This window comes from Cervus canadensis, chromosome 24 (genome assembly GCF_019320065.1).
Source record: "Cervus canadensis isolate Bull #8, Minnesota chromosome 24, ASM1932006v1, whole genome shotgun sequence".
Lineage (NCBI taxonomy): Eukaryota > Metazoa > Chordata > Mammalia > Artiodactyla > Cervidae > Cervus > Cervus canadensis.
Window position 1 is genome coordinate 15,367,826 of NC_057409.1, and position 25,012 is coordinate 15,392,837.

Sequence of the window (25,012 nt, forward strand, 5' to 3'; positions counted from 1 at the left end):
TTCATTAAGATGAGATGACTGATTTTCTTTAATTATCAGTAATCTTTTTATGTTTTGCCTATCTGGTCTTGAAACAGGAAGGAAGCGGCAAGGCACAACTTTTAACAGAATGACATAGCCTGAGGGGACCACATAAACTGATTAGAACCAAACAGGTCCAAGACTGTAGACAGAAAAATGCAGGCCTCTGAACATGCTATTTAAAATTCATGGGATTCTTGAAGGTTTCAGAACAGTATGAATCTCAGCCCATCCTCCCCCTAGAAGTCCTTTCTCTGCAGACTCCCTTTTCCTGGAGGATACCCCGAATTTGGATAGCATGTAGCTAAGCAGGACTCTGACAGGGTGGACTTCACCCTGAGGCTGGCCAGGGTGACTGGCCCCTGCCGCAGCCACAGAACCACTGTCCTCATGTCCAAGACCACCAGGGGCTGGGGTCACACATTCCAAGTCCCCTTCACCTTTGGGGAAAGCTAGTCGTGCCCTGTTCTGTCCTGACCCATCCTGCAGAGCCCTCCTGGGAACTGGTCTTCAGACCTGGTGTCCTGGTGGGGTCCCTGCCCCATACATTCAAGGGGACCCCAGTCTACCAGGCCTGCAGACCCAACACCAGCCTTTGTCGCAAACATTGTTCACGGGACATGGCTTATGGCTCATCTGGGGCCTCTTTGTTGGCCCTGGTGGGGTTCTCAGCCCTCACTCGGTTACAGGCCACCCTCGAGGCACCAACCCTCAGGTTCCACTGACCATGTCCCCCCACACTAGTATGGGGGTGTCCTTCAGTCCCTCTCTGCCCTGTGGCCTACTGTCCTCAACAAGGGCCCAGCCCAGCCAGGCCCGTGGATGCCTCCCTCCTTCCCACGCTCCCTGCCTCCTGCACAGGGTGGGAGGCTCCCACTGCAGGGGCTGCGGGGGACACACCGCCCATCCCTCGGGTCCAGCCCTCTGAGCAGCCCTGCAGCCGGGCTGTGGGCCAGCATGAGCTCACTGGGTCAGAGGAAAAGGACATGGCGCCTGGCCCCCCGACCTCAGCTGGGCCCAGACCTGCGAGCCTCTGGCTGCCGCTCAAGCTGATTCACTGGGGGGCAGGCAGCTCAGATCTACAAGCCGTGGTCCCCTGGTGCTGCAAAACCATGTCTCTCCATGTCTACTTTGCATTAAAAAAAAAACCCTCCTAGCTTCCCAAGGGACCAAACCATGGCGGTCACTGCTGACCGCGGTCACTGCTGACAGAGGTCCGAAAGTGATGCCTTTCCTGTTGCTCGAGGAGCCCAGGCTGGGGTGGGGGCAGAGGGGGTGCCCTGCTGCTGATGACCAGGAACTGACAAATCTGGTGAGCAGAGAAAGGACCAGAACCGGCATAGAGCTGGGTGCTCCCTACTGAGGTGGACGGTGACCTCAACATCTGGATGGGAGGGTGGCCGTTTCCTCCCTGAAAGACCAGTCCAGTTCAGTTCAGTTGCTCAGTCATATCCGACTCTTTCTGACCCCGTGGACTGCAGCACACCAAGCCTGTCCATCACCAACTCCCAGAACTTGCTCAAACTCATGTCCTTTGAATTGGTGATTCCATCCAACCATGTCATCCTCTGTCATCCCCTTCTCTTCCTGCCCTCAATCTTTCCAGCATCAGGGTCTTTTCAAATGAGTCAGTTCTTCCCATCAGGTGGCCAAAGCATTGGCGTTTCAGTTTCAGCATCAGTCCTTCCAATGAATATTCAGGACTCATTTCCTTTAGGATTGACTGGTTTGATCTGGCAGTCCAAGGGACTCTCAAGAGTCTTCTCGAACACCACAGTTCAAAAGCATCGATCCTTCAGTGCTCAGCTTTCTTTATAATCCAACTCACATCCATACATGACTACTGGAAAAACCATAGCTTTGATTAGATAGACCTTTGTTGGCAAAGTAATGTCTGTGCTTTTTAATATGCTGTCTAGGTTTAACCATAGCTTTTCTTCCAAGGAGCAAGCATCTTTTAATTTCATGACTGCAGTCACCATCTGCAGTGATTTTGGAGCCCAAGAAAATAAAGTCTGTCACTGTTTCCATTGTTTCCCCATCTATTTGCGATGAAGTGATGGGACCAGATACCTTGATGTTCATTTTTGGAATGGTGAGTTTTTGGCCAGTTTTTTCACTTTCCTCTTTCACCTTCATCAAGAGGGTCTTTAGTTCCTCTTTGCTTTCTGCCATAAGGGTGGTGTCATCTGCATATCTGAGGTTATTGATATTCCTCCTGACTGTCTTGATTCCAGCTTATGCTTCATCCAGCCCAGCATTTCTCATGATGTACTCTGCATGTAAGTTAAATAAGCAGGGTGACAATATACTTATTGCCTTGATGTACTTCTTTCCCAATTTGGAACCAGTCTGTTGTTCCATGTCCGGTTCTAACTGTTGCTGCTTGACCTGCATACAGATTTCTCAGGAGGCAGGTCAGGTGGTTTGGTATTCCCATCTCTTGAAGAATTTTCCAGTTTGTTGTGATCCACACAGTCAAAAGGCTTTGGCATACTCAATAAAGCAGAAGTAGATGTCTTTCTGGAATTCTCTTGATTTTTTGATGATCCAACAGATGTTGGCCATTTGATCTCTGGTTCCTCCGCCTTTTCTAAATCCAGCTTGAACATCTGGAAGTTCTCAGTTCACGTACTGTTGAAGCCTGGCTTGGAGAATTTTGAGCATTACTTTGCTAGCGTGTGAGTTGAGGGCAATTGTGTGGTAGTTTGAGCATTCTTTGGCATTTCCTCTCTTCAGGATTAGAATGAAAACTGACCTTTTCCAGTTCTGTGGCCAATGCTGAGCCTTCCAAATTTGTTGGCATATTGAGTGCAGCAGTTTCATAGCATCATCTTTTAGGATTTGAGAGTTCGACTGGAATTCTTTCACTCCACTAGCTTTACTTGTAGTGATGCTTTTTAATGCCCACTTGACTTCACATTCCAGGATGTCTGGCTCTAGTGAGTGATCACACCATCGTGGTTATCTGGGTCATGAAGATATTTTCTGTATAGTTCTGTGCATTCTTGCCACCTGTTCTTAATATCATCTGCTTCTATTAAGTCCATACTGTTTCTGCCCATCTTTGCTTGAAATGTTCGCTTGGTGTCTCTACTTTTCTTGACAAGCTATCTAGTCTTTCCCATTCTGTTGTTTCCCTCTATTTCTTTGCATTGGTCACTGAGAAAGGCTTTCTTATCTCTCCTTGCTATTCTTTGGAACTCTGCGTTCAAATGGGTATATCTTTTCTTTTCTCCTTTGCCTTTTGCTTCTCTTCTTTTCTCAGCTATTTGTAAGGCCTTCTCAGACAACCATTTTGCCTTTTTGGATTTCTTTTTCTTGGAGATGATCTTGATCATTGTTTCCTATAGAGTGTCACCAACCTCTGTCCATATTTCTTCAGACACTTTGTCAGAATTAATCCCTTGAATTTATTTGTCACTTCCACTGTATAATTGCAAGGGATTTGATTTAGGTCATACCTGAATGGTCTAGTGGTTTTCCCTACTTTCTTCAATTTAAGACTGAATTTTGCAATAAAGGGTCCATGGTCTGAGCTACAGTCAGTTCCCAGTCTTGTTTTTGCTGACTGTAGGGAGCTTCTCCATCTTTGGTTGCAAAGAATATAATCAATCTGATTTTGGTGTTGCCCATCTGGTGATGTCCATGTGTAGTCATCTCTTGTGTTTGAAGAGGGTGTTTACTATGATCAGTGAGTTCTCTTGACAAAACTCTGTTAGCCTTTGCCCTGCTTCATTTTGTATTCCAAGGCCAAATTTGCCAGTTAACCCAGGTATCTCTTGACTTCCTACCTTTGCATTCCAGTCCAGGAATGCAATGTCCAGGAAAAGGACATCTTTTTGGGGTGTTAGTTCTAGAAGGTCTTATAGATCTTCATAGAACCATTCAACTTCAGCTTCTTTAGCATTACTCATTGGGGCATAGACTTGGATTACTGTGATATTGAATGGTTTTCCTTGAAAATGAACAGAGATCATTCTGTCGTTTTTGAGATTGCACCCAAGTATTGCATTTTGGACTCTTTTGTTGACTATGATGGTTACTCCATTTCTTCTAAGGGATTCTTGCCCACAGTAGTAGATATAATGGTCATCTGAAATAAATTCGCCCATACCAGTCCATTTTAGTTCACTCTTGCCATCTCCTGTTTGACCATTTCTAATTTACCTTGATTCATGGACCTAACATTCCAGGTTCCTATGCAATATTGTTCTTTATAGCATTGGACTTTACCTCCATCACCAGTCACATCCACAACTGGGTGTTGTTTTCACTTTGGCTCTGTCTCGTTATTCTTTCTGGAGTTATTTCGCCACTTTTCTCCAGTAGCCTATTGGGCACCTACCAACCTGGGGAGTTCGTCTTTCAGTGTCCTGTCTTTTTGCCTTTTCATACTGTTCATGGGGTTCTCAAGGCAAGAATACTGAAGTGGTTTGCCATTCCTTTCTCCAGTGGACCACGTTTTGTCATAACTCTTCACCATGACCCGTCTGTCTTGGGTGGCCTTATGCAGCATGGTTCATAGTTTCATTGAGGGGCCTCTCCAGGGACACACAAGTGGATCCTGGGCACTGTGCCTGGCACAGTGGCATAGACTGGGCATCCCTGGTGGCGATGTCATGTCAAGGGGACTCTGAGCTGTGGCCTGACGTGTGTGCAGGAGCAACCCCGAAGCTCTGTTCACTTGGAGGAAGCAGGCCCTGGGTCACTTTAGATCAGAGGGTGCGACTAAGAATATGGCTTAGCTTTCTGCAGGTCTCTGCACCCCCAGTCCTACCAGAAACAGGGATGAGGGAGGTATCCTGGAAGGCACTACAGCCAGTCTGCGGGTGCTGAGCAAGTGGGGAGACCTATGTCTGGAAGCAGGGAGGTCACAGCTTCAGATGGGAGTGTCAGCAGCAAGGTCTTGACAAAGGTCATCTCATCTGAGGTCTCCCGAGGTTTCCAGGCAGCATCGTTGACTACCCATCAGGAAGCATCCTGTGTGGTCACCAGAGCCCCACTGGGCTTGCTGCAGGGACCAGGGGTGGGAGAAAGGAGGAACTCCAGGAGCCAGGGATGGGCTGTGCTACAGGTCTGGCTGGGACTGAACCTAGACGCCCCCTAGAGCCCAGTCTGAACTCTGTAGGGAGTGATGCACCTAGTCATGGGGAGTTGTTTGGCCTGAGTCTTGTCTGGGACCCAAGGGCTCCAGGTCTCCCATTTGGATCTCAGTGGGTTGGCTGAAGGGACATCAGGCCTCCTAGTGTGCCTGCTTTGTGCCTGGCTCTTCCAGGCTTTATCTCATTCCAGCCTTGCTACAGCAACCCTGGCAGTCAGCCCTGGTCCTATTTAATGTCTATCTCCATGCTGGAGACTTTATCTTGATGAAATAAAATTTGTATTTAGTGAAGGACAAGGCAATCTTTAGCTCAGCTGGTAAAGAATCTACCTGCAATGCAGGAGACCCCAGTTCAATTCCTGGGTCAGGAAGATCTGCTGGAGAAGGGATAGGCTACCCACTCCAGTATTCTTCAGCTTCCCTTGTGGCTCAGCTGGTAGAGAATCTGCCTGCAATGCGGGAGACCTGGGTTTGATCCCTGGGTTGAGAAGATCCCCTGGAGAAGGGAATGGCTGCCCACTCCAGTATTCTGGCCTGGAGAATTCTGTGGAATGTATAGCCACGGGGTCACAAAGAGTCCAACAGAACTGAGTGACTTTCACTTTTCAGGACAATCTAAGCATAATGCACTCCCTGCTGTAGTGGGCCCTCCCCAACCTTCAGCCTGCACCTGCATTATACATAAAGCTGACCTTCTTGAAGCTATGAGCACTTGCTCTGTGCCTGCTCTATCATGAAGATCAATGTTGTTTATTTTTTCTGACACCAGCAATGTAACTCCTTTAATGTTCCATTTCTTTCCCAATCCCATAAGGGATCCTGGGACCTGTTGCTCACTTTGTATGTGCTTGTCTGGACTCTGTTTTTTTAGGTGAATTTTGTGGAAAAGATGACTATCTCCTTTTAATGTATGATCCCTTTATTTCAAAAATGTGTAGGAGCATTCCTTGGAGCTTTCTGAAAGACTTCTTACTGGGTTATAATCTTCACTTGGGCGATATAAAATTCTCTACTTCAGGACTTCCCTGGCAGTCCAGTAGTGAGAGAGTCAATTCCTAGGTAGGTTGATAAGAAGTCCAGGGTCCCCAAAAAGGAGAAAGGGGCCCAGAGCCCTTGAGAAGGAGAAAAGGGTCTGGGGCTCTCAAGGAGAAAAAGACAAACATTTTTTCTTCCTACATTGCTTTGTCCTAGTCAATATAACAAAGTATCTTGCTCAAGGACACGTTTCTCCCTAACAAGAACCTTCTGACTAATCTTGTTATCTTAAGACTTGTATTGTGGGAGTGTATCTGGTTAAGACCTCCCTATTGCTAGCTCTAATCTTGTTAATTTAAGATGTCTGTTGTAAAAGTATATACAGCCTTGATAAGACTAGCTAGGGGGTCACTCTCCATCCCCCTTGTGATGTCTATGTCAGAAGCTTTCTCTGTTCCTTTAATAAAACTCTGCTACATGAAGGCTCTTGAATGATCAAGCCTGGTCCCTGGTCCCGAAGTGAAATCTTCTTCAGAGATCACGAATCTGACACTGTTCACCTCAAGCTATCAGTAGTTAGGATTCTGTACTTCTGGAAGCTTCAGTCACCTGCTGTATCAAGGTTTTCTGACACAAGCAACATAACTCCTTTATTTTTATTTATTTATTTATTTTTTAAAACAAGCCCTGGCCAGTTTTATTAAAGAAAAATTGTACATGATTTACTTTTCACCAGTCTGTTCTGGCATGCTTCTAATAATATCAGAATCACCTGGATCAATGATAGCCAGTGTGCATACTCTGTAGTATTTTCCACATGCTGTGCCCAATTCAATGTTATTGCCACTGTAGTGATGGACACCAGTTTTGGCCAACATGGTGTAATACTCTATTTCAGATTTCCTCAAGGCTGGGCAGTTGTTGGCGAGGATGACCAGTTTCACTTTGCCTTGTCTGATCATTTTCAGAGTCTGTTTGTACCCCAGCACGTACTTTCCACTTTTCATAACCAGCTGGAGCCTAGAGTTGATGGACTCCAGTGACTTTTTCGTCTTCTTTGTGGCCACCATCTTCCTGCTTTAGATGCGGGACGCCCCCAACCAAGAGCAGCCGCCAGGATGGCCGGGGAGCGAGAAAGGCCATAACTCCTTTAATGTTACCTTTCGGTCCGAATCCCATAAGGAGTCCTGGGATGTGTTGCTGAGTTTGTGCTTATCTGAACCCTGTATCTTACACCTAAGTGTAATATGTGGGTGTGCCATTTTCATGTATGATCCTCTATCTCACAAATGTGTATGGACAGTCCTTGGAGTTTTTTAAGATTCTCTCTCAAGTTATAATCCTCATGGGTCAAATAAAATTCTCTATCTCTTTAGATCATCATTGATTCATTTTTCATCAACAACAGTTTCAACCAGGCACCCACCCTCCAGCATGGTTGGTAGGTGTCCTGGAGAAGAGAATACGGATGCTACAGGCAGGGGGCTGACATAGCATCTCCTCCCTGTTTCCTCACTTCCAGTGGGCTGGGACAGAGTAAGGTTGAGTGTGTTGAGCTAAGAAAGTTTATAGACTGTATGATCTATTGTAGTTTTAAACAAATGAATCTTCCAAAACAAACAAGTGGCTTACCAAAAGTTCCTGTGAAAAAAAACTATAATACAAATAATACCTGTAATCCAGACCAGGGAACAGCCACAGAAGTGGCAGCCACTTCCTCACCCCGACACAAGCTCATCACCCATGGTACAGAGCTGACAGGAAGTCAGCCCTGAACATAAAACTTTAAACAAAACCAAACAGTTTGAAGCACCCCACCTCCATTGTCATTGGTGAAGCTTGCTCTGGGTGCCTGGAGGTCTACATCAATAACAGCACAAAACTGGATTTCTCTGGTGATGCAGTGGGTAAGAATTCCCCTGTCAATGCAGGGGACACTGGTTTGACCCCTGGTTCTGGACGATTCCATATGCTGTGGGGCAACTAAGCCTGTGTGCCACAACTACTGGGCCTGCCTCTAAAGCCCATGACTTGCAACTACTGAAGCCCACATGCTTAGAGCCTCTGCTCCACAACAAGAGAAGCCAAAGCAATGAGAAGCCGGTGCCCCACGACTAGAGAGTATCTCTCGTGTGATACAACTAGAGCAAGCCCTCACAAAGGATGAAGACCTTATGCAGTGGAAAATAAATAAGTTTTTATTTTTTTAAGTAACAGCATGTACAAAAAGGTCTTAATGACCCAGATGACCACGATAGTGTGATCACTCACCTAGTGCCAGACATCCCAGAGTGTGAAATCAAGTGGGCCTTAGGAAGCATTACTACGAACAAAGCTGATGAAGGTGATGGAATTCCAGCAGAGTTAATTCAAATCCCAAAAGATAATGCAGTGAAAGTGCTACACTCAATATGCCAGCAAATTTGGAAAACTCATCAGTGGCCACAGGACTGGAAAAGATCAGTTTTCATTCCAAACCCAAAGAAGGGCAATGCCAAAGAATGTTCAAACTACTGCACAATTGCAATCATCTCACATGCTAGCAAGGTAATGCTCAAAATCCTTCAAGCCCTAACAGTACTTCCAGATGTATAAGCTGGATTTAGAAAAAGCAGAGGAAGCACAGATCAAATTGCCAACATCCACTGGATCATTGAAAAAGCAAGAGAGTTCCAGAAAAACATCTACTTCTGCTTTATTGACTATGCCAAAGTCTTTGACTGTGTGGATCACAACAAACTGTGGAAAATTCTTCAAGAGATGGGAATACCAGACCACCTTACCTGCCTCCTGAGAAATCTGTATGCAGGTCAAGAAGCAACAGTTAGAAGTGGACATGGAACAACAAATTGGTTCCAAACTGGGAAAAGAGTACATCAAGGCAGGATATTGTCACCCTGCTTATTTAACTTGTATGCAGAGTATATCATGTGAAATGCTGGGCTAGATGAAGCTCAAGCTAGAATCAAAATTCAGTCAGTTCAGTCCCTCAGTCATGTCCGACTCTTTCCGACCCCATGGACTGCAGCACACCAGGCCTCCCTATCCATCACCAACCCCCAGAGTTTACTCAAACTCATGTCCATTGAGTTGGTGATGCCATCCAACCATCTCATCCTCTGTCGTCTCCTTCTCCTCCCGCCTTCAATCTTTCCCAGCATCAGGGTCTTTTCCAATGAGTCAGTTCTTCACATCAGGTGGCCAAAGTGTTGGAGTTTCAGCTTCAGCATCAGTCCTTCCAATGAATATTCAGGACTCATTTCCCTTAGGATTGATCTTCTTTGCTCTCCTTGCAGTCCAAGGGACAGTCAAGAGTCTTCTCTAACACCCAGTTCAAAAGCATCAATTCTTTAGCACTCACCTTTCTTTATAGTCCAGTTCTCACATACATACATGACTACTGGAAAAACCATAGCTTTGACTAGATGGACCTTTGTAGCCAAAGTAATGTCTCTGCTTTTTAATATGCTGTCTAGGTTGCTTTTCTTCCAAGGAGCAAGTATCTTTTAATTTCATGGCCACAGTCACCATCTGCAGTGATTTTGGAGCCCCCCAAAAATAGTCTGTCACTATTTCCATTGCTTCCCCACGTATTTGCCATGAAGTGATGGGACCAGATGCCATGATCTTAGTTTTCTGAATGTTGAGCTTTAAGCCAACTTTTTCACTCTCCTCTTTCACTTTCATCAAGAAGCTCTTTAGTACTTTTTCACTTTCTGCCACAAGGGTGGTGTCATCTGCATATCTGAGGTTATTGATATTTCTCCGGCAATCTTGATTCCAGCTTGTGCTTCATCCAGCCCAGTGTTTTTCATCATGTACTCTGCATGTAAGTTAAATAAGCAGGGTGACAAAATACAGACTTGATGTACTCCTTTCCCAATTTGGAACCAGTCTGGTGTTCCATGCTCAGTTCTAACTGTTGCTTGCTAACCTGCATAGATTTTGTAATAAAAATCTGTATAGATTTCTCAGGAAGCAGATAAGGAGGTCTGGTATTCCCATCTCTTTAAGAATTTTACACAGTTTGCTGTGATCCACACAGTCAAAGTCTTTGGCATAGTCAATAGAACAAAAGCAGATGGTTTTTCTGGAACTCTCTTGCATTTTTGATGATCCAACAGATCTGGGAAATTTGATCTCTGGTTCCTCTGCCTTTTCTAAATCCAGCTTGAACATCTGGGAGTTCATGGTTCACATACTGTTGAAGCCTGGCTTGGAGAATTTTGAGCATTACTTCACTAGCGTGTGAGATGAGGGCAACTGTGTGGTAGTTTGAGCATTCTTTGACATTGCCTTTCTTTGGGATTGGAATGAAAACTGACCTTTTCCAGTCCTGTGGCCACTGCTGAGTTTTCCAAATTTGCTGGCACATTGACTGCAGCACTTTCACAGAATCATCTTTTAGGAGTTGAAATAGCTCAACTGGAATTCCATCACCTCCACTAGCTTTGTTCATAGTGATGCTTCCTAAGGCCCACTTGACTTCACTTTCCAGGATGTCTGGCTCTAGGTGAGTGATCACACCATCGTGATTATCTGGGTCTTGAAGATCTTTTTTGTGTAGTTCTTCTGTGTATTCTTGCCACCTGTTTTAATATCTTCTGTTTCTGTTAGGTTCATACCATTTCTGTCCTTTATTGAGCCCATCTTTGCATGAAATGTTCCCTTAGTATCTCTAATTTCCTTGAAGAGATCTCTGGTCTTTCCCATTCTATTGTTTTCCTCTTTCTTTGCACTGATCACTGAGGGAGGTTTTCTTATCTCTCCTTGCTATTCTTTGGAACTCTGCACTCAAATGGGTATATCTTTCCTTTTCTCCTTTGCCTTTAGCTTCTCTTCTTTTCTCATCTATTTGTAAGGCCCACTCAGACAACCATTTTACCTTTCTTGCAGTTCCTTTTCTTGGGGATGGTCTTGATCCCTGCCTCCTGTACAATGTCACAAACCTCCATCCATAATTCTTCAGGCATGCTCTCTATCAGATATATCCCATGACTCTATTTCTCACTTCCACTGTATAATCATAAGGGATTTGATTTAGGTCATACCTGAATGGTCTAGTGGTTTTCCCTACTTTCTTCAATTTAAGTCTGAATTCTCCAATAAAGAGTTCATGATCTGAGCCACTGTCAGCTCCCAGTCTTGTTTTTGCTAACTGTATAGAGCTTCTCCATCTTTGGTTGCAAAGAATATAATTAATCTGATTTTGGTATTGACCATCTGATGATGTCCACGTGTAGAGTTTTCTCTTGTGTTGTTGGAAGAGGGTGTTTGCTATGACCAGTGCATTATCTTGGCAAAACTCTATTAACCTTTGCCCTGCTTCATTCTGTACTCCATGGCCAAATTTGCCTGTTACTACAGGTATTTCTTGACTTCCTACTTTAGCACTCATCAAGATTATGAGGAGAAATATCAATAACTTCATATGTACAGATGATAGCACTCTAATGGCAGAAAGTGAAGAAGAACTAAAGAGCCTCTTGATGAAGGTAAAAGAGGAGAGTGAAAAAGTTGGGTTAAAAGTCAACATTCAGAAACTAAGATCATGGCATCTGGTCCCATCACTTCATGGCAAATAGATGGGGAAAAAATGGAAACAGTGGCAGATTTTATTTTCCTGAGCCCCAAAATCACTGCAGATGGTGATTGCACCCATGAAATTAAAAGATGCTTGCTCCTTGGAAGAAAAGCTATGACAAACCTAGACAGCCTCTTAAAAAGCAGAGACATCACTTTGCTGACAAAGGTCTATCTAGTCAAAGCAATGGTTTTTCCAGTGGTCATGTACAGATATGACAGTTGGACCATAAAGAACGTTGAGTAGCAAAGAATTGGTGCTTTTGAACTATGGTGCTGAAGAAAACTCTTGAGAGTCCCTTGGACTGCAAGGAGATCAAACCAGTCAATTCTAAAGGAAATCAGCCCTGAATATTCACTGGAAGGACTGATGCTGAAGCTAAAGCTCCAATACTTTGGCCACCTTATGTGAAGAGCCCACTCATTGGAAAAGACCCTGATGCTGGGAAAGATTGAGAACAGGAGGAGAAGGGGGCAATAGAGGATGAGTTGGTTGGATGGCATCATTGACTCAATGGACATGTGTTTAAGCAAACTCCAGGACGTAGTGAGGGACAGGAGGCCTGGCGTGCTGCAGTCCCTGGGGTCGCAAAGAGTCAGACATGACTGAGCGACTGAACAACAGCAACGACAGCAAGAAACCCTCCTGGTTAGCAACTAAGCCTTCAGAAGACAGCCCCCCAGAGTTTTTCCCCAGTGAAGTTTAAAGCGATACATAGTTCCATCTAGTACTTTATGACATTTCCCTAAGCAATGATAAATATTTGGACGGCTCTTTTAAAGTTTCTTCCAGAATACCATAAGACATAAAACACCTACCACCAGGCAAACATTTATGCTTTCTGCTGCAGTAAAAATGGCAGAAACAATGAACAGAAAACGATCTGTCAAAAAACCAAAAGGCATTTCTTCATCCACAAATATCTTTGGAAGATGTAGAGAAAACATTGCTGTAGATCGAAGCAAAAGTCTTAGAGCAGATTACTCAGTGTGGAAGGTCTGCTCTGTAGTCAGTTGGCTGAACGTACAGATGTTTCTACACATCTCAATGTAAGGTATTTGCTGGATGAAATACATAATAATGTATATTTAAATGATGAAATACACAAACCAAATTTTTCATGAGTGAACCACTAAAGGAAAGATCTAATAGGGAAAATATGTTTCTAACATTTAATTTTCTTATTTATTTAATGAAAGCAGTGTCATGTGGGGAGAACACTGTCAGTGCACCCCTGATGGAATAGCTACTTCACAGAACGTGATGTTAAAGGATTCTGGATGATAAGAGCTGCAGAGGCAGCAGAACCTGCCCAGCTCACTCACTGGTTCATCCACAGTCAACCATTGCAGGGAAGATCCAGAAACCTTGAGGATACATAAAAAGCTGCAGGAGCCATAAGTGTCATTAACCTTCTAAATCCAAGATTGTCCGAATAAAGGAGAAGCTTTATGATAGATACTTGGTAATGAGATTGGGGGTGACCGTGAGAATGTTCCAGATTAGCCCCACATTATGAGCCATGTTATTGGCAAGGTATTGGAGGGGGCTGGCATGAGTCCTCCTGCCCTCTTTCTTCCTGACTCCCTTTCTTTCTTAAAGACCCATGTGCTGAGAGTTCTCTAGGTGACAAGTGCTACCCGTCTGGAGCACCCAATAAAAATCTTGGAAAAGTAAGCACACTTCCCCTGCATCTGCCCCTTCAAGGTCAAGGCATTAAAAGTGATGCTGGAGATCCTGTCTTTGATCTTGTGGCCAACACTGTGTTTGGCTGATAAAATCCCTCATGCTTATATATTTAGAAAAAACTTGGAAACAGAAACTTTTTAACATTTAGGTATAATTTATATACCACAAAATTCACCTTTTTCAAGTGTACAATTCAATGATTTTCAGGATACTCAAGGTTGTGCAAAGATCACCATGTATTCCAGACTAATCTGTTTATAAAACTTATGGTTTGAAAATGCAGGGTTCCCTTGGGTTTTGAACCCAGGGCATTTCTCTGTAGCTCAGACAGTAAAGAATTGCCAGCAATGCCGGAGATTTGGATTCAATCCCTGGGTCAGGAAGATCCTCTGGAGAAGGCAGTGGCAACCCACTCTAGTATTCTTGCCCTGGAGAATCCCATGGACAGAGGAGCCTGGCGGGGTTACAGTCCATGGGGTCATAAAGAGTCGGACATGAATGAACGACTAACACACTGTGAAACACAAACAAGCAACCCCTTCCCTTTGGTTTGTTGGACCAGCTAACTGACAACAGGGAAGGCAGAACCAGGCAAGCTGCCTTGTAACAAAATGCCTCTGCACAATTGGTGGGTGGTGCTTGGGAGATTGGGACTGACGCATGTGGGTGGTCACCAGTAAACCAGCTAGTGGGAACCTGCTGTATAGTGCTGGGAGCTCAACTCATGCCCTGTGGTGACCTCAAGGGGTGGGATGGGGATGGAGGTGGGAGGGAGATCCAAGAGGGATAGAATATATGTACTCATAAGGGCTTCCCAGGTGGCTCAGATGGTGACGAATCTGCCTGCCATGCAGGAGACTAGAGTTTGATCCCTGGGTCGGAAAGATTGCCTGGAGAAGGGAACAGCTACCCACTGTGGTTCTCCTTGCTGGAGAATTCCAGGGACAGAGGAGACTGGCAGGCTACAGTCCGTGGCAAAGAGTCGGACACGACTGAACTAGTAACACTGTTTTAGCTGACTCATTTTGTTGTACAGCAGAAACTAACACAACATTGTAAAGCAACTGTACCACAATTAAAACAATGAGTCCAACGATACAGTAAATCTAGCTGCTGATGCCCTCGTTCTATTCAGCTCCACAGATTTGTGACAGCTAATAAAACCCAGAGCTGAAATAAACTGCACTGAGAGCCTGGCCTTCAAATTGATGTTTATAGTTTTAAATCAAAATTTTAGTAAATAAGAAAGCATACTCACTCACGTTAATGTTTCCAATGAAAGCAAAATACCATTTGATACCCTTGTAAAAGTACAAAGAAATCTGTAATTTTGTAAAATTTATCGGAAAAAAGGGGCTCTCGTCACCTATATAAAATTCTTTGAAACGTTCCTTTAAGGGTAGATTACATACTCAGTGTAATTATAGGAGCAGGTGCTCTGGAATGTTTTCAGAGAGAGGTCAGAAATGCGGGTTTCCCAGCTCCTACCTCTGCCCTACCCCGACAACAACAGATGAACAGAATAGTCTTCTCTCAGTAGCCAGAGGATATTTTCTAGAGTCTTCCTGTCCGGTTATGTCCCTGCTCACAGCCTTCCACTCCCCTCCCACACGCTGGATGAAATTCCAGCCCCTCCCCCATCCTCCCATTCCCTCAGATTTGACCTTCTTTACCCTCCCACTCGCCCTAACTCAGTCGGATGCTGGCTGGCCTCACCTGGCCCACCCACGCCCTCTGGGGGCTTTTGCACCACTGTCTTTATGGGATGCTCCCTCCCTCACCGCCTTTGGTCTTTGCTCAGTGTCAGCCCTTCATCAGCCCCTCCCTGACCTCCTGATGTGACCCTGACCCCTCTCACACAGACACACTCTGTGCCCTCTCCAAGGGCTTCTCTTCCCACACGTATCACTCCCGTATTACACTTAAAACAGTTTATTTGAGGGCTGCTTCCTCCCTCCCAGGAGGACGGGGCCTGTGTCCCCACCCCCAGCTCCCCCGCTGCTCCTGGGATCCCCCAGCCTGGAAGGGGCACCGGGGCCACCCTCACAGCAGCTGAGGGACCTGGGACAAGAGGCTCTTCTGTGTCGCTGTCTCCTCTCTGTAATGGTACCGCTGGGTTCCTAGGAGGGGCCTGCTGAGGACTCTGTGTCGAGGGGCCCCCTGGTGCTCCTTGCCCCAGACACACCACATGCCCGCTTGGTCGGCGAGGTGCCCACAGGGTGGGTACCAGGAGGACAGGAAGCCACGGCCCCCCAGGAGCCACGCCTCCCGGAAGTCAGACAAGGAGAAGCCACGCCTCCCAGAAGCCCCCAGTGGGGGTCTGGTAGGTCCTGGTTCCCTGTGGGGACGCCTCTGGTGCCAGCCTGGTCCTCAGCAGGGCTGTTGGGTGGGGAGAAGAGACAGGGTGGTCTGAGCCCCTGCCTTTCCTGGGGTCTGGGGCAGCTCCAATAAAATCTGAGGCTACCGAGGTGGGGGCACCGAGGACTGTGGCTCTCACAGGGAAGTCAGGGCCTCAGCCTCCTGGGTGGTTCGGGTCCATTGAAGCTTCCGGGCAGGGGAGCAGGAGTTCCCTAGGCCTGGGCTGGTGGGGGTCAGTGCAGGCCAGGGGCCACCAGCAGCAGTAGGGCCCCGGCCAGCAGCGCCAGGGAAGGTGGGCAGGCAGCCTGGCATGCAGTGTTGGTGGGGTGAGCGGGGGCCAGCAGATGGCAGTCGGTGTAGGGCTCCACGCAGCCTGCAAAGGCCATGACGTGCGCCACGAAGGTCTCCTCCTGCACGCCGTGCACCAGGTGCGCCTGCGGGCCTCGCGCGAACACCGCCACGTCCTCGCCCCCGTGGGTTTCTCTAGCCAGGGGCACGGCCGCCTGCTGCTGGTACGAGGGGTCCCCTGGCAGAGAATGGGAGTTCAGAGCCCGCAGGGAGGCGGCCTCCCCCTCCTCTGATTTCCCAGCTAGGGTCCTCCCATCCCTGTTCCCCTGCACCCCAGGGCCCACTCACTGCTCTTGGTTTCATCCACATCAGGTCGTGAGCCCCTGTTCATCTGGTAGCCAGGGCCATTGCTATAGAGGAGGGAGGTATAGGACTTGCCATCGCCGGCTTTGCCATCAGCCAACCCTGCAAGGAAGGGACCCGGTGATCACACTGACCCAATCCTTTTGGGTGCCTCCTGTGTGCTGAGCCCAGGCATGTCTTGTCTGTTCACTGGCTTAATCCTCACCAGAGTGATGCAGGGCAGTGCTATTATTACTCCACTTTGCAGAGGAGGGAACTGGCTCAGAGTACTTTGAGCCACATAACTTAGGGACAAGGACCTGCCCCTCTCCCTGGGCTTACCAAAAATGGAGGTCCCACGAAGGGGGTAGCCACCAAAAGTGAAGACATGAGAGTGGTCTGCAGTGACAAGGATCAGCGTGTCCAGTTTGCTAGTGAGTTTGTTAGCCTTGGCGATGGCATTGTCAAACATGACTGCGTCGGTCAGTGCCCTATATGCTATGCCTTCATGGTGACCGTGGTCAATGCGGCCTCCTGCAAGAAGGTCATATGTAAGATACCAAACCCACCCTGATGGCCCTCATCAGTCCTCTGTTCACCAAGGGGCTGCCACTCACCCTCCACAAAGAGGTAGAAGCCCCGGGGATTCCTGCTCAGCACTCGCAGGGCTGCCTCCGTCATCTCCTCCAGGGATGGGTCCTTGTTGTGGTCTCGCTGGGTCTCATAGGCCATGTCAACTGGCTCGAAGAGGCCTGTGGAAAAGGGGACCAGCTGAGACCTGCAAGCTGGGGATGGGGGGGACTTGTGGTACCCATCCCGGGGAGGACAGTGGGGGTGGGTGGGGTCGTTACCCATGAGGTGTGTTACACTGGAGTTGGTGGATGCCTGAAGGAGCTCCGTGCGGTTCCACACATACTGGGCTCCCTGGGAGGGGCAGAACCAGGCCTCAGCCCATAGCCCGACACCCCAGCCCCAGCCCCGCTGTGCCCCCTGCACCCATGAGCCCACATGACCTGGTGCTTGGCCTGCCACTCCTGCACCAGGTTCCGCTTGTCCTTCCGGACTCCGGTCTGATTGGCATCGTGTGGGTATTCAGGGTCTGGGGTCCCCTCAGGAAACATGTACTTTCGGCCTCCACCCAGGATCACCTGGGACCAGAGATTAGGGCAGGTGGGTTAGGGGCCTGGCTGGCCCTTTACTCCTCTCACACAGCCCCCACCTCCCCCACCAGGTCTGTGGGATGGCCTGTCCCAACCTTCTCCCCCTCCACACACAGAGACCCTGTCAGGCCCCAGGGCTCTGAGTTTCCTGGGTCTGTGACAGGTGTCTGTCCTATCCCCTCTTTCTAGCCCCGCCCTTAGTCCCTCATGTCGCACGTCAATATCCATGTTGTAGACCATCTGTTTGGCGATGTCCTGGCAGCCCTCCTTCTTGGCCCCGGCAGACATTTGAGCATCCGAATACCAGTTACGGTTCACCGTGTGTGCATAGGCCCCGGCTGGGGAGGCGTGCTGCACCCTGGTGGTGGTCACCACTCCCACTGACTTCCCTGAGGGTGGCAGAGGTCATGGTGGGCCACTGAGGTCTCTGAACCTGTCCCTGCCCAGGAAGCTGACGCCCAAGCCCACCTGCTTTCTTGGCCCGGTTCATCACAGACGTGACCTCATTCCCATGTGTCGTGTTGCACTGGTCGAAGCGGGCGGCTGCACTTACACCAATGGTTCCGTAGTTGCCCTTGACCCCACACAAGTACGCGGTGGCCGTGCCTGTGCTGTCTGGTACATCTCTGTCCACGTTGTATGTCTGGGGGCAGAGATGCCTTCAGCTCTGCTGGGGTAGACACCCAGCTCCTGACCCAGGCCCTGGGCCCATCCTCACAGCCCCCGGCCCCTATCTCAGATCCCAACCCTCCTGGGGCTTTCCTTCCTACACCGCTCCCTAGGCCCACACCCACCCTTCTGGTGTAGACCACCCTGAGGTCACTTGGCCCTTACCTTGGACAGAGCCATGTATGGGAACTGGTCCATGGCCAGGGATGTCTCAGGTCCCAGCTTACCATTCATCTGCCCCTTTAGGATCCGAGTGGCTGTCACCGTGGAAACCCCCATCCCTGAAGGTATACACTGTGTCAGGTTTGAGCCCCCAGGGCCAGCCTGGGTCAGCCAGCAGCCCAGGGTTCCAGGACTGTGGGGGGACAGGGGGTGGACCGGCCTAGCACACTCACCATCCCCCAAGAAGAGGATGACATTCTTGGCGGCTGTCTGGATGGGCTGCAACTTCTTAGCCACATCAAGGGCCTGGGCTGCCTGGCGGTTCCAGAAGGCAGGGTCTTCCTCCTCAGCTGCCCAAGGGGAGTGGAGGTCAGGTGAGCCTGGGGCCGCCCCCTGTGAGTGGGGGGCTTCAGGAGCTGCCTGATTACCTGGGACGAGGCCGAGGGAGAGCTGTAGCCGCAGGCCCAGCAGCAGCAGCACGCAGGCCCCCTGCATGGCTGTGTGATGGCGGAGGGTCAGGATGGGACCTGGGGAGGCCGGGTCTCGGGCAAGGCTGGGACACCAGGTACCAGCTGCAGCACTGGCTGCCCGGGCTTAAATTCCTGCTGTAAAGTCTTCCTGTCCCTCCCAGTGCCTGAGGGGGCCACACCCTGCCCCTCACCTGCCCTGTGACTTTAAGCCCTGTCACCATCGGAATTGATAGATGTGGCCAAGCATCTGAGTCAGGTCCCTCCCTCACAGGATGGTCCCCAGCCATCTCCTCAGAGTGGGGTGGGGATTAGAGTGCAGATGTCCTTCACCTGAGGAATATTTGCATGGTCCTGACAGGGGCTACTTCTAACCCTCGCTCACCGAGTGCTGTGAGAGGATCGTCTCTGCTTTATTCACCTCATGTGTTCAGGTTTGGTTCTGGTGCCAAGAGAGGTGGGGTTGGAAGCACACAGACTGGACCGGGGCCTGGGTTTGGTTTCCTGATGCCCTGAGGCACAGAGACAGAAAGGGTGGCTTGGGAGCCCTGCCTACCATGCAGCTCCTCCTCAGGCTTGGCCTGGGCAGGTGGGGTGGCCACTGGGCTAGTGGGGGCCACTGGGAGCCTGGGCCCACCTTCATCTGTGGAGACGCATGAGGTAACAGCAGCGGGGGCCTTGTCTGCATTTTCAGTTACTGAGGCCTGAGCTCGGTCAGCACTGTGTGTGTGTGTTTCCTGTGGAGGGCCAGAAATGTGGGCCCAGTGCCCTGTACATGACGTTGACCTCTGCTCCCTTAGACAGGTAGATGGAAGGCAGAGGTGAATCTGTTCTCTCTTCAGGCCACCCACACTCACAGGAATAGCTTGTGATAGAAGCTAAGAGGTTTCAGCAACCCTAGGATGGGTTAAAAAGACATCCCTCCAGTCCAGCAATCTCACTTCTGGGTGTGTATACCCAAAACTTTGAAGGCAGGGAGAATTCTCTGGTGGTCCAGTGGTTAGGACTCCATGCTTTCATGGCAGGGGGCTCAGTTTCGATACCTTGTCAGGAAACTAAGATCCTGCAAGCTGTGTGGCCCAGCCAAAATAAAGTGTCAGAGAATGGAAAGCAGGATCTAGAAGTTTTTGCACACTGACATTTGTAGTAGTGTTATTCACAATAGCCAAGTCTTGCAAGTAATTCAACAGTCCACTGGCAGATGAATGGATAAACAAAGCAAGATAAGAGCTATACAATGGAATACTATGCTGCCTTAAAGAGGAAGGAAAGTCTGACACCCGCTACAACATGGATGAACTGAGAGGATAACAGGCAGGAAGGCTAGGGGTCTCTAAACAGGGGAGATAGGCTGCAAGTGTGTCAGACGTTTTTTCTCTCTCTCTTAAGTGGCAGGAGGAAACAAACGATAAGTATCAGAATTTTCCCCTCCTCTATACAAAATTAAAAGGAAGTTTCTCTTAAAATTCTGTGTTGCCATGACAACACCTGGTTCCACCTGAACTTAACTTTTCTCAAACCTTGAGCTAACCAATGCATTTTTCTTATGGAAATGTTTTTCTTAAGCTATGTCAATGAACTCTGTATTTACCCTAGACCCTGTCTTTCTTCAAGTCAGTTCCGCTTAAGACTCAGAACCGATAAGGGCTCAACAAACCAGTATGTTTTACTGGTTTGAAGTAAAAGCATGTTTTACTTATACGTTGTTCTCCTAATCTATGTTAATGAAACTATATATTTACTTGGAAACCTGCCTTTCTTCAAGATTCATGTCAATCGTTTTATGGCCTGGGATGGCTCACCTTTTGCCAATGTTATCTCAAAGTGCATGTTGTGGGTGAGGGCCCTGGTGCCACTCCGAGTTTTGAGACATTTCCTTTCTCTAATTAACAGCTTGCTGATAGGTATATAACATACTGCTAAAGGCTAGCAGGGGGGCACTCTTCCTGCCCCCATCTGAGGTCTAGGTCAGAAGCTTTGTCTATCTCTTTTATACTTTAATAAAACTTTGTCACACAAAGCTCTGAGCAATCAAGGCCCATCACTGGCCCCAGATTGAATTCATCTCCTCTGGAGGCCAGGAATCCTGGCATCTTTCACAGCTCAGCAACAACCTTTCAGAACCTCGAGGACATGATGCTCAGTGAAAAGAAAAACACTCACAAAAAGACAAATACTGTGTGATTCTACTTCCTTAGGTATCTCTAGTAGTCCAATGCATAGAAATAGAAAGTTGGATGGTGGCTGCCAGGAGCTGGGAGGTGGGAGACTAAGGACTTGTTTAATGGATACAGGCTTTCAGTTTTATGAGATGACAAAGTTCTGGAGATCTGTGGCCAACCTAGTGTAAATACTTAGCACTACTGAACTGGGCCTTAAAAATGGTTAAGATCGTAATTTTTGTTTTTCTTTTTCTTTTTTGGTTGCACCATGGGCATTTTGGATCTTAGTTCCCTGACCAGGAATGGAACCTGTCCTCCCTGCAGTGGAAGCGGGGAGTCTTAAATGCTGGACAACCCGGCAAGTCCCAAGTTGCTAACTTTTATGTTGTGTTTTATTTTACCACAATTAAGACTTTTTTTCAAAGGAAAGAAACCACTTCCCTCCTGCCTCACCCACCCCAGTGGACCTGGGTAGCCCCGTCCCAACTCGGGCCCCCTCACCCCCGAGCCACACTGCAGTGGCCACCAGCACCTTCCTACCCAGCCTCCACCCTGGCATTTTTAAGCACTCACATGTGCAAGGACCTTTGGGCCGATTCCAGGTTTGACTGTTTTAAATAAAGCAGCCAGGAATCTTCTCGGACTGGTTTCTGTGTGAGTATTTGTTTTCTTTCCATTTCTCTGGGATATATGCCCAGGAGTGGAGATGCTGGGTCATAGGGTGATAGAGTTGCTGCATGTGTAGTTCAGCAGAGTGGCCGCACCACTTTGCATCCCCGCCAGCAACTTATGGGGGATACCGTTTCTCTGCATCCACACCACCACTTAGTTTTGTCACTGTTTTTAATTTTAGCCTAGTGTGGAGTATAAAGTTTTCTTTAATGTTCTTATGACAACATTAAATGATCAGGCGCTGTGATCCCTCTTGGTTTCTTGTGAATTTTCTCCTGTTCCTGAGCAGGACTGAAGACCAAATACAAACCAGGTGTCACTTGCAGTAAACAAAGGATGTTCGTCCAAGTTCCCACCAGGGCACCTGGCTCCCCTCTTCTGGGCCCGAGTCACCTGAGTGAGATGAGAGGCTGTTATGCTCCCTCCCCTGGGGCCCAGGGATGACCAGGCAGCAGACAGCATGGCTTCTGCTCTGCAGTAAGAGATAACACCTCCAGTCCTGCACTCAGGGGTTATGGATGCCTGGGGCCAGGGGATGGCGAGCGCCATGGAGCCTGCTCTGTGGAGGACGGTTATCCCGGTCTCTCTGTTCTCTGGGAAGAAGGCCTAGTCCTGTGAGGTCTCATCTGGAGCCCAGCACCTTCTACCGTTGTCCCCATTGACCACCCTGGGCTCTCTGGGTCCTGTCTCAGCCCCCAGCATGCAGCCCACTGCAGGCACTGCCAGCAGGGGGCAATGCGGAGCCCACAGCAGCACCAGGGGATTCCTGCGGGGGATGTCTCCTGCCTGCGTCCTGCCCACCCAATCTCAGGATGTCCCCTGAGACATAGTGACAGTCCTGTCACTCAGATGAGAGCAGGGCAACAGCTGGGAACAGGAAGGCTTTGATCATTGATACCCCACCCCCAGTCCCCACACTCCAGAAATTTGCAGAAATGGAGGCTCCCTTTCTAGGGCAAGTGCTCCCTGGACCCTCCTCCCCACCTTTCATTTCTGCCTCCACCAGCCCCACAGAAATGGCATGAATGTCCCCACTGCAGCTCGGATGCAGGAAGCAAACACAAGTTTAATTTTGTCCTCTTTTTCTGGGGGGCCACGTGGGATCAGGGCATTGCTGAGCCTCCTGAAGAAGCCCCAGGGGGCTGGCCAGGAGGTCAGAGGGTGCTGAGTGAGCACTGGGCTGGGGGACATCATCGCTGCCCAGCCCAGACAAGGGTGGCCATCCACGCCCGGCCGTCCTAGGATTTCTGATGAAGTTTCTTCACCTCCAGCCCAGCCAGTTCTTGCAGTTCTGAGGCCAGGAGAGGAGGCCAGGCCACCCACACCCCCACCCAGTCCCCCTGAGGAAAGGCCGTCAGGAAAGTTGGTCAGGAGATCACAGCCGCACAGCAGTTTGTGGCCTCATGGCTCCAGAGCGATGGATGGTTCAGGAAGGAAGGCTCAGGTGAGGGCAAGCAGGGTGCTGCCGTCCCGCTGGGTCACGGGCTCCCGGGGATTCTTGTGGGGGTCAGCTGCCCGGAGTCTCCGAGGTCACAGTGAAGGTGAAGGCACTGGCAGCTCTGGTTTGTGAGCTTTAGGATCAGGCTCTGCATGTCCCGAGGGGCAGACTGGACACCGGCCTTGGGAAAGGCCAGTCCCAGGGGCCATGGAAGGACCCAGAGACAGCACGGCCCCAGGGGCACCCAAAGGCTCACCAGGAGAAACATCCAGACTCAGTGGATCTGGGCAGTGCACATTGGGGTTCACCCGGGGACCCCAGGGATCACGGTTGCCCCCACACTGGGGCTCAACTTGCAGAAGAGTCAGCACTAGTGGTGGCGCTTGGGGTCAGAGGGAGGTGGCAAAGCTGAAAGGAAGGCCCCAGAAGCAGCTGTTAGTGGAGGGGGCTCATGATACCCGTCTTGGGCACAGATCAGGGGAGGGGGCTGAGGGCTCCGAGGCTCTCAGGGAGCCGGTGGAGAGGGGCCTGTCTCAGGGCCTCAGGGACCGAAATCAGAAGCTGGGTGGCTACTTGCTCTTTGAAGGAGACACTTGATTCCAGTTAAAGTCTCCTGAGCAGTGACCACATGGAAAGCATCCTCGAGGCCCAGAGGGGCCCCCACAGACCCACCCAGGGTGAGGCCTCCTGCCGGGCGCAGCAACCCATCCATGCTCCTGAACTGTCCTGGGGAAGGATCAAGGTCCCCTCGGCTGGGCAATAGGAAGAGTGTGGACACCTTATGGGCTGAAGCCCAGGGACCTCCCCTGCTTGCAATGTACGGCCCCCTTGGGAGAGGAGCAGGAAGTCGAGTGGGTTCCTGCGGGACCTGGATGTATGCACAATTCCCAAGATGAGGTCACGAGATTGGTACTGCATGGTGCTTCAGGGGCTAGAAGAGGGTATAGAGGTGGGGAGACGCTGGGCCCTCCACCATCCTCATCCACAGATGAGGTCCGCCTGCAAGGTGCTGCTGCAGGGGTGGTGCTGGAGGAGGGGGCGCTTGGGCAGAGGCAGCTGGGGAGTCATGGCTGAGAAAGGTGGGAGAGGCAGGTACTTTGGCCTCAGAATCTGCCCTCTGCTTGGTCCCTGCCCTCCTAGCTGGCTCCCTCCTGCTGGTGCCCCTGGACAGCTCCTTCCCCACTCCCTCTTCTGCCACTGTCTTTTCTCTGCCAGTCACTCTCCCCTCCACCTGAGCCACCTGTCCACCCGCCACTGGAGAGCTTTTCCACCCAGGGAGACAGTGGAAAGGCATTCAAGTGATGTAGCATCAACCACATGGTGTTCTTACAGACCTCCAGGTAGGCAAAGAGCAACAACCCCACCCTGTGAGCCTTGAAGAGAAAGAGGGGGGATGGGAGTTGCACTCACTGCAGATACAGCCTTCTCTGCGACATCAGGACACACCTGTCCCAGGATGGAGAGCTCCTACTCCGGGTAAAACGTCTTGCAGATTCTGTGGCACGTGTGGCCAACCCATTTACAGCAGCACCATTTAATAAGCTGCAAAAAACTGGAAACAGTTTCCCTGGTGGCTCAAATGGCAAATGCAGGAGACCCGGCTTTGATCGCTGGTCAGGAAGATCCCCTGGAGAAGGACATGGCAACCCACTTCAGTATTCCTGCATGGAGACTCCCCATGAACAGAGGAGCCTGGTGGGCTACAGTCCATGAAACTGCAAAGAGTTTGGCACGACTGAGCAACTAACACACACAAAACACTGGAAACAGCTCAACTGTTCATCAGCAGGAAAAAGGGGAAAAAAAAATTGTCCCATTGTGATACATGGAACACTGCACAGCAATGGGAATAAGGAGATATTTTTGTTGCAGGCAACAGATTCTCACCAACAATCTAGAATGAAAGATGCCAATCACAAAA

General features: G+C 49.3%; 2 protein-coding genes across 2 annotated transcripts; both read right to left on the minus strand.

Moving 5' to 3' along the window:
- Nucleotides 1-6,771: 6,771 nt before the first annotated feature.
- Nucleotides 6,772-7,246, minus strand: LOC122426618 (60S ribosomal protein L30-like). Its single transcript, XM_043445684.1, has one exon. The coding sequence runs from the start codon at nt 7,168-7,170 to the stop codon at nt 6,823-6,825; it is 348 nt and encodes a 115-aa protein (XP_043301619.1). The 5' UTR covers nt 7,171-7,246; the 3' UTR covers nt 6,772-6,822.
- An 8,718-nt stretch (nt 7,247-15,964) lies between these two features.
- Nucleotides 15,965-18,937, minus strand: LOC122426617 (intestinal-type alkaline phosphatase-like). The gene is made up of 11 exons (XM_043445683.1): nt 18,781-18,937; nt 18,586-18,702; nt 18,356-18,471; nt 17,990-18,164; nt 17,738-17,910; nt 17,375-17,509; nt 17,213-17,285; nt 16,979-17,113; nt 16,704-16,895; nt 16,368-16,484; nt 15,965-16,257 (listed from the first exon to the last, which is right to left on the minus strand). Exons 1-11 carry the CDS (start codon nt 18,845-18,847, stop codon nt 15,965-15,967), a joined length of 1,593 nt encoding a protein of 530 aa, XP_043301618.1. The 5' UTR covers nt 18,848-18,937.
- Nucleotides 18,938-25,012: the final 6,075 nt, after the last annotated feature.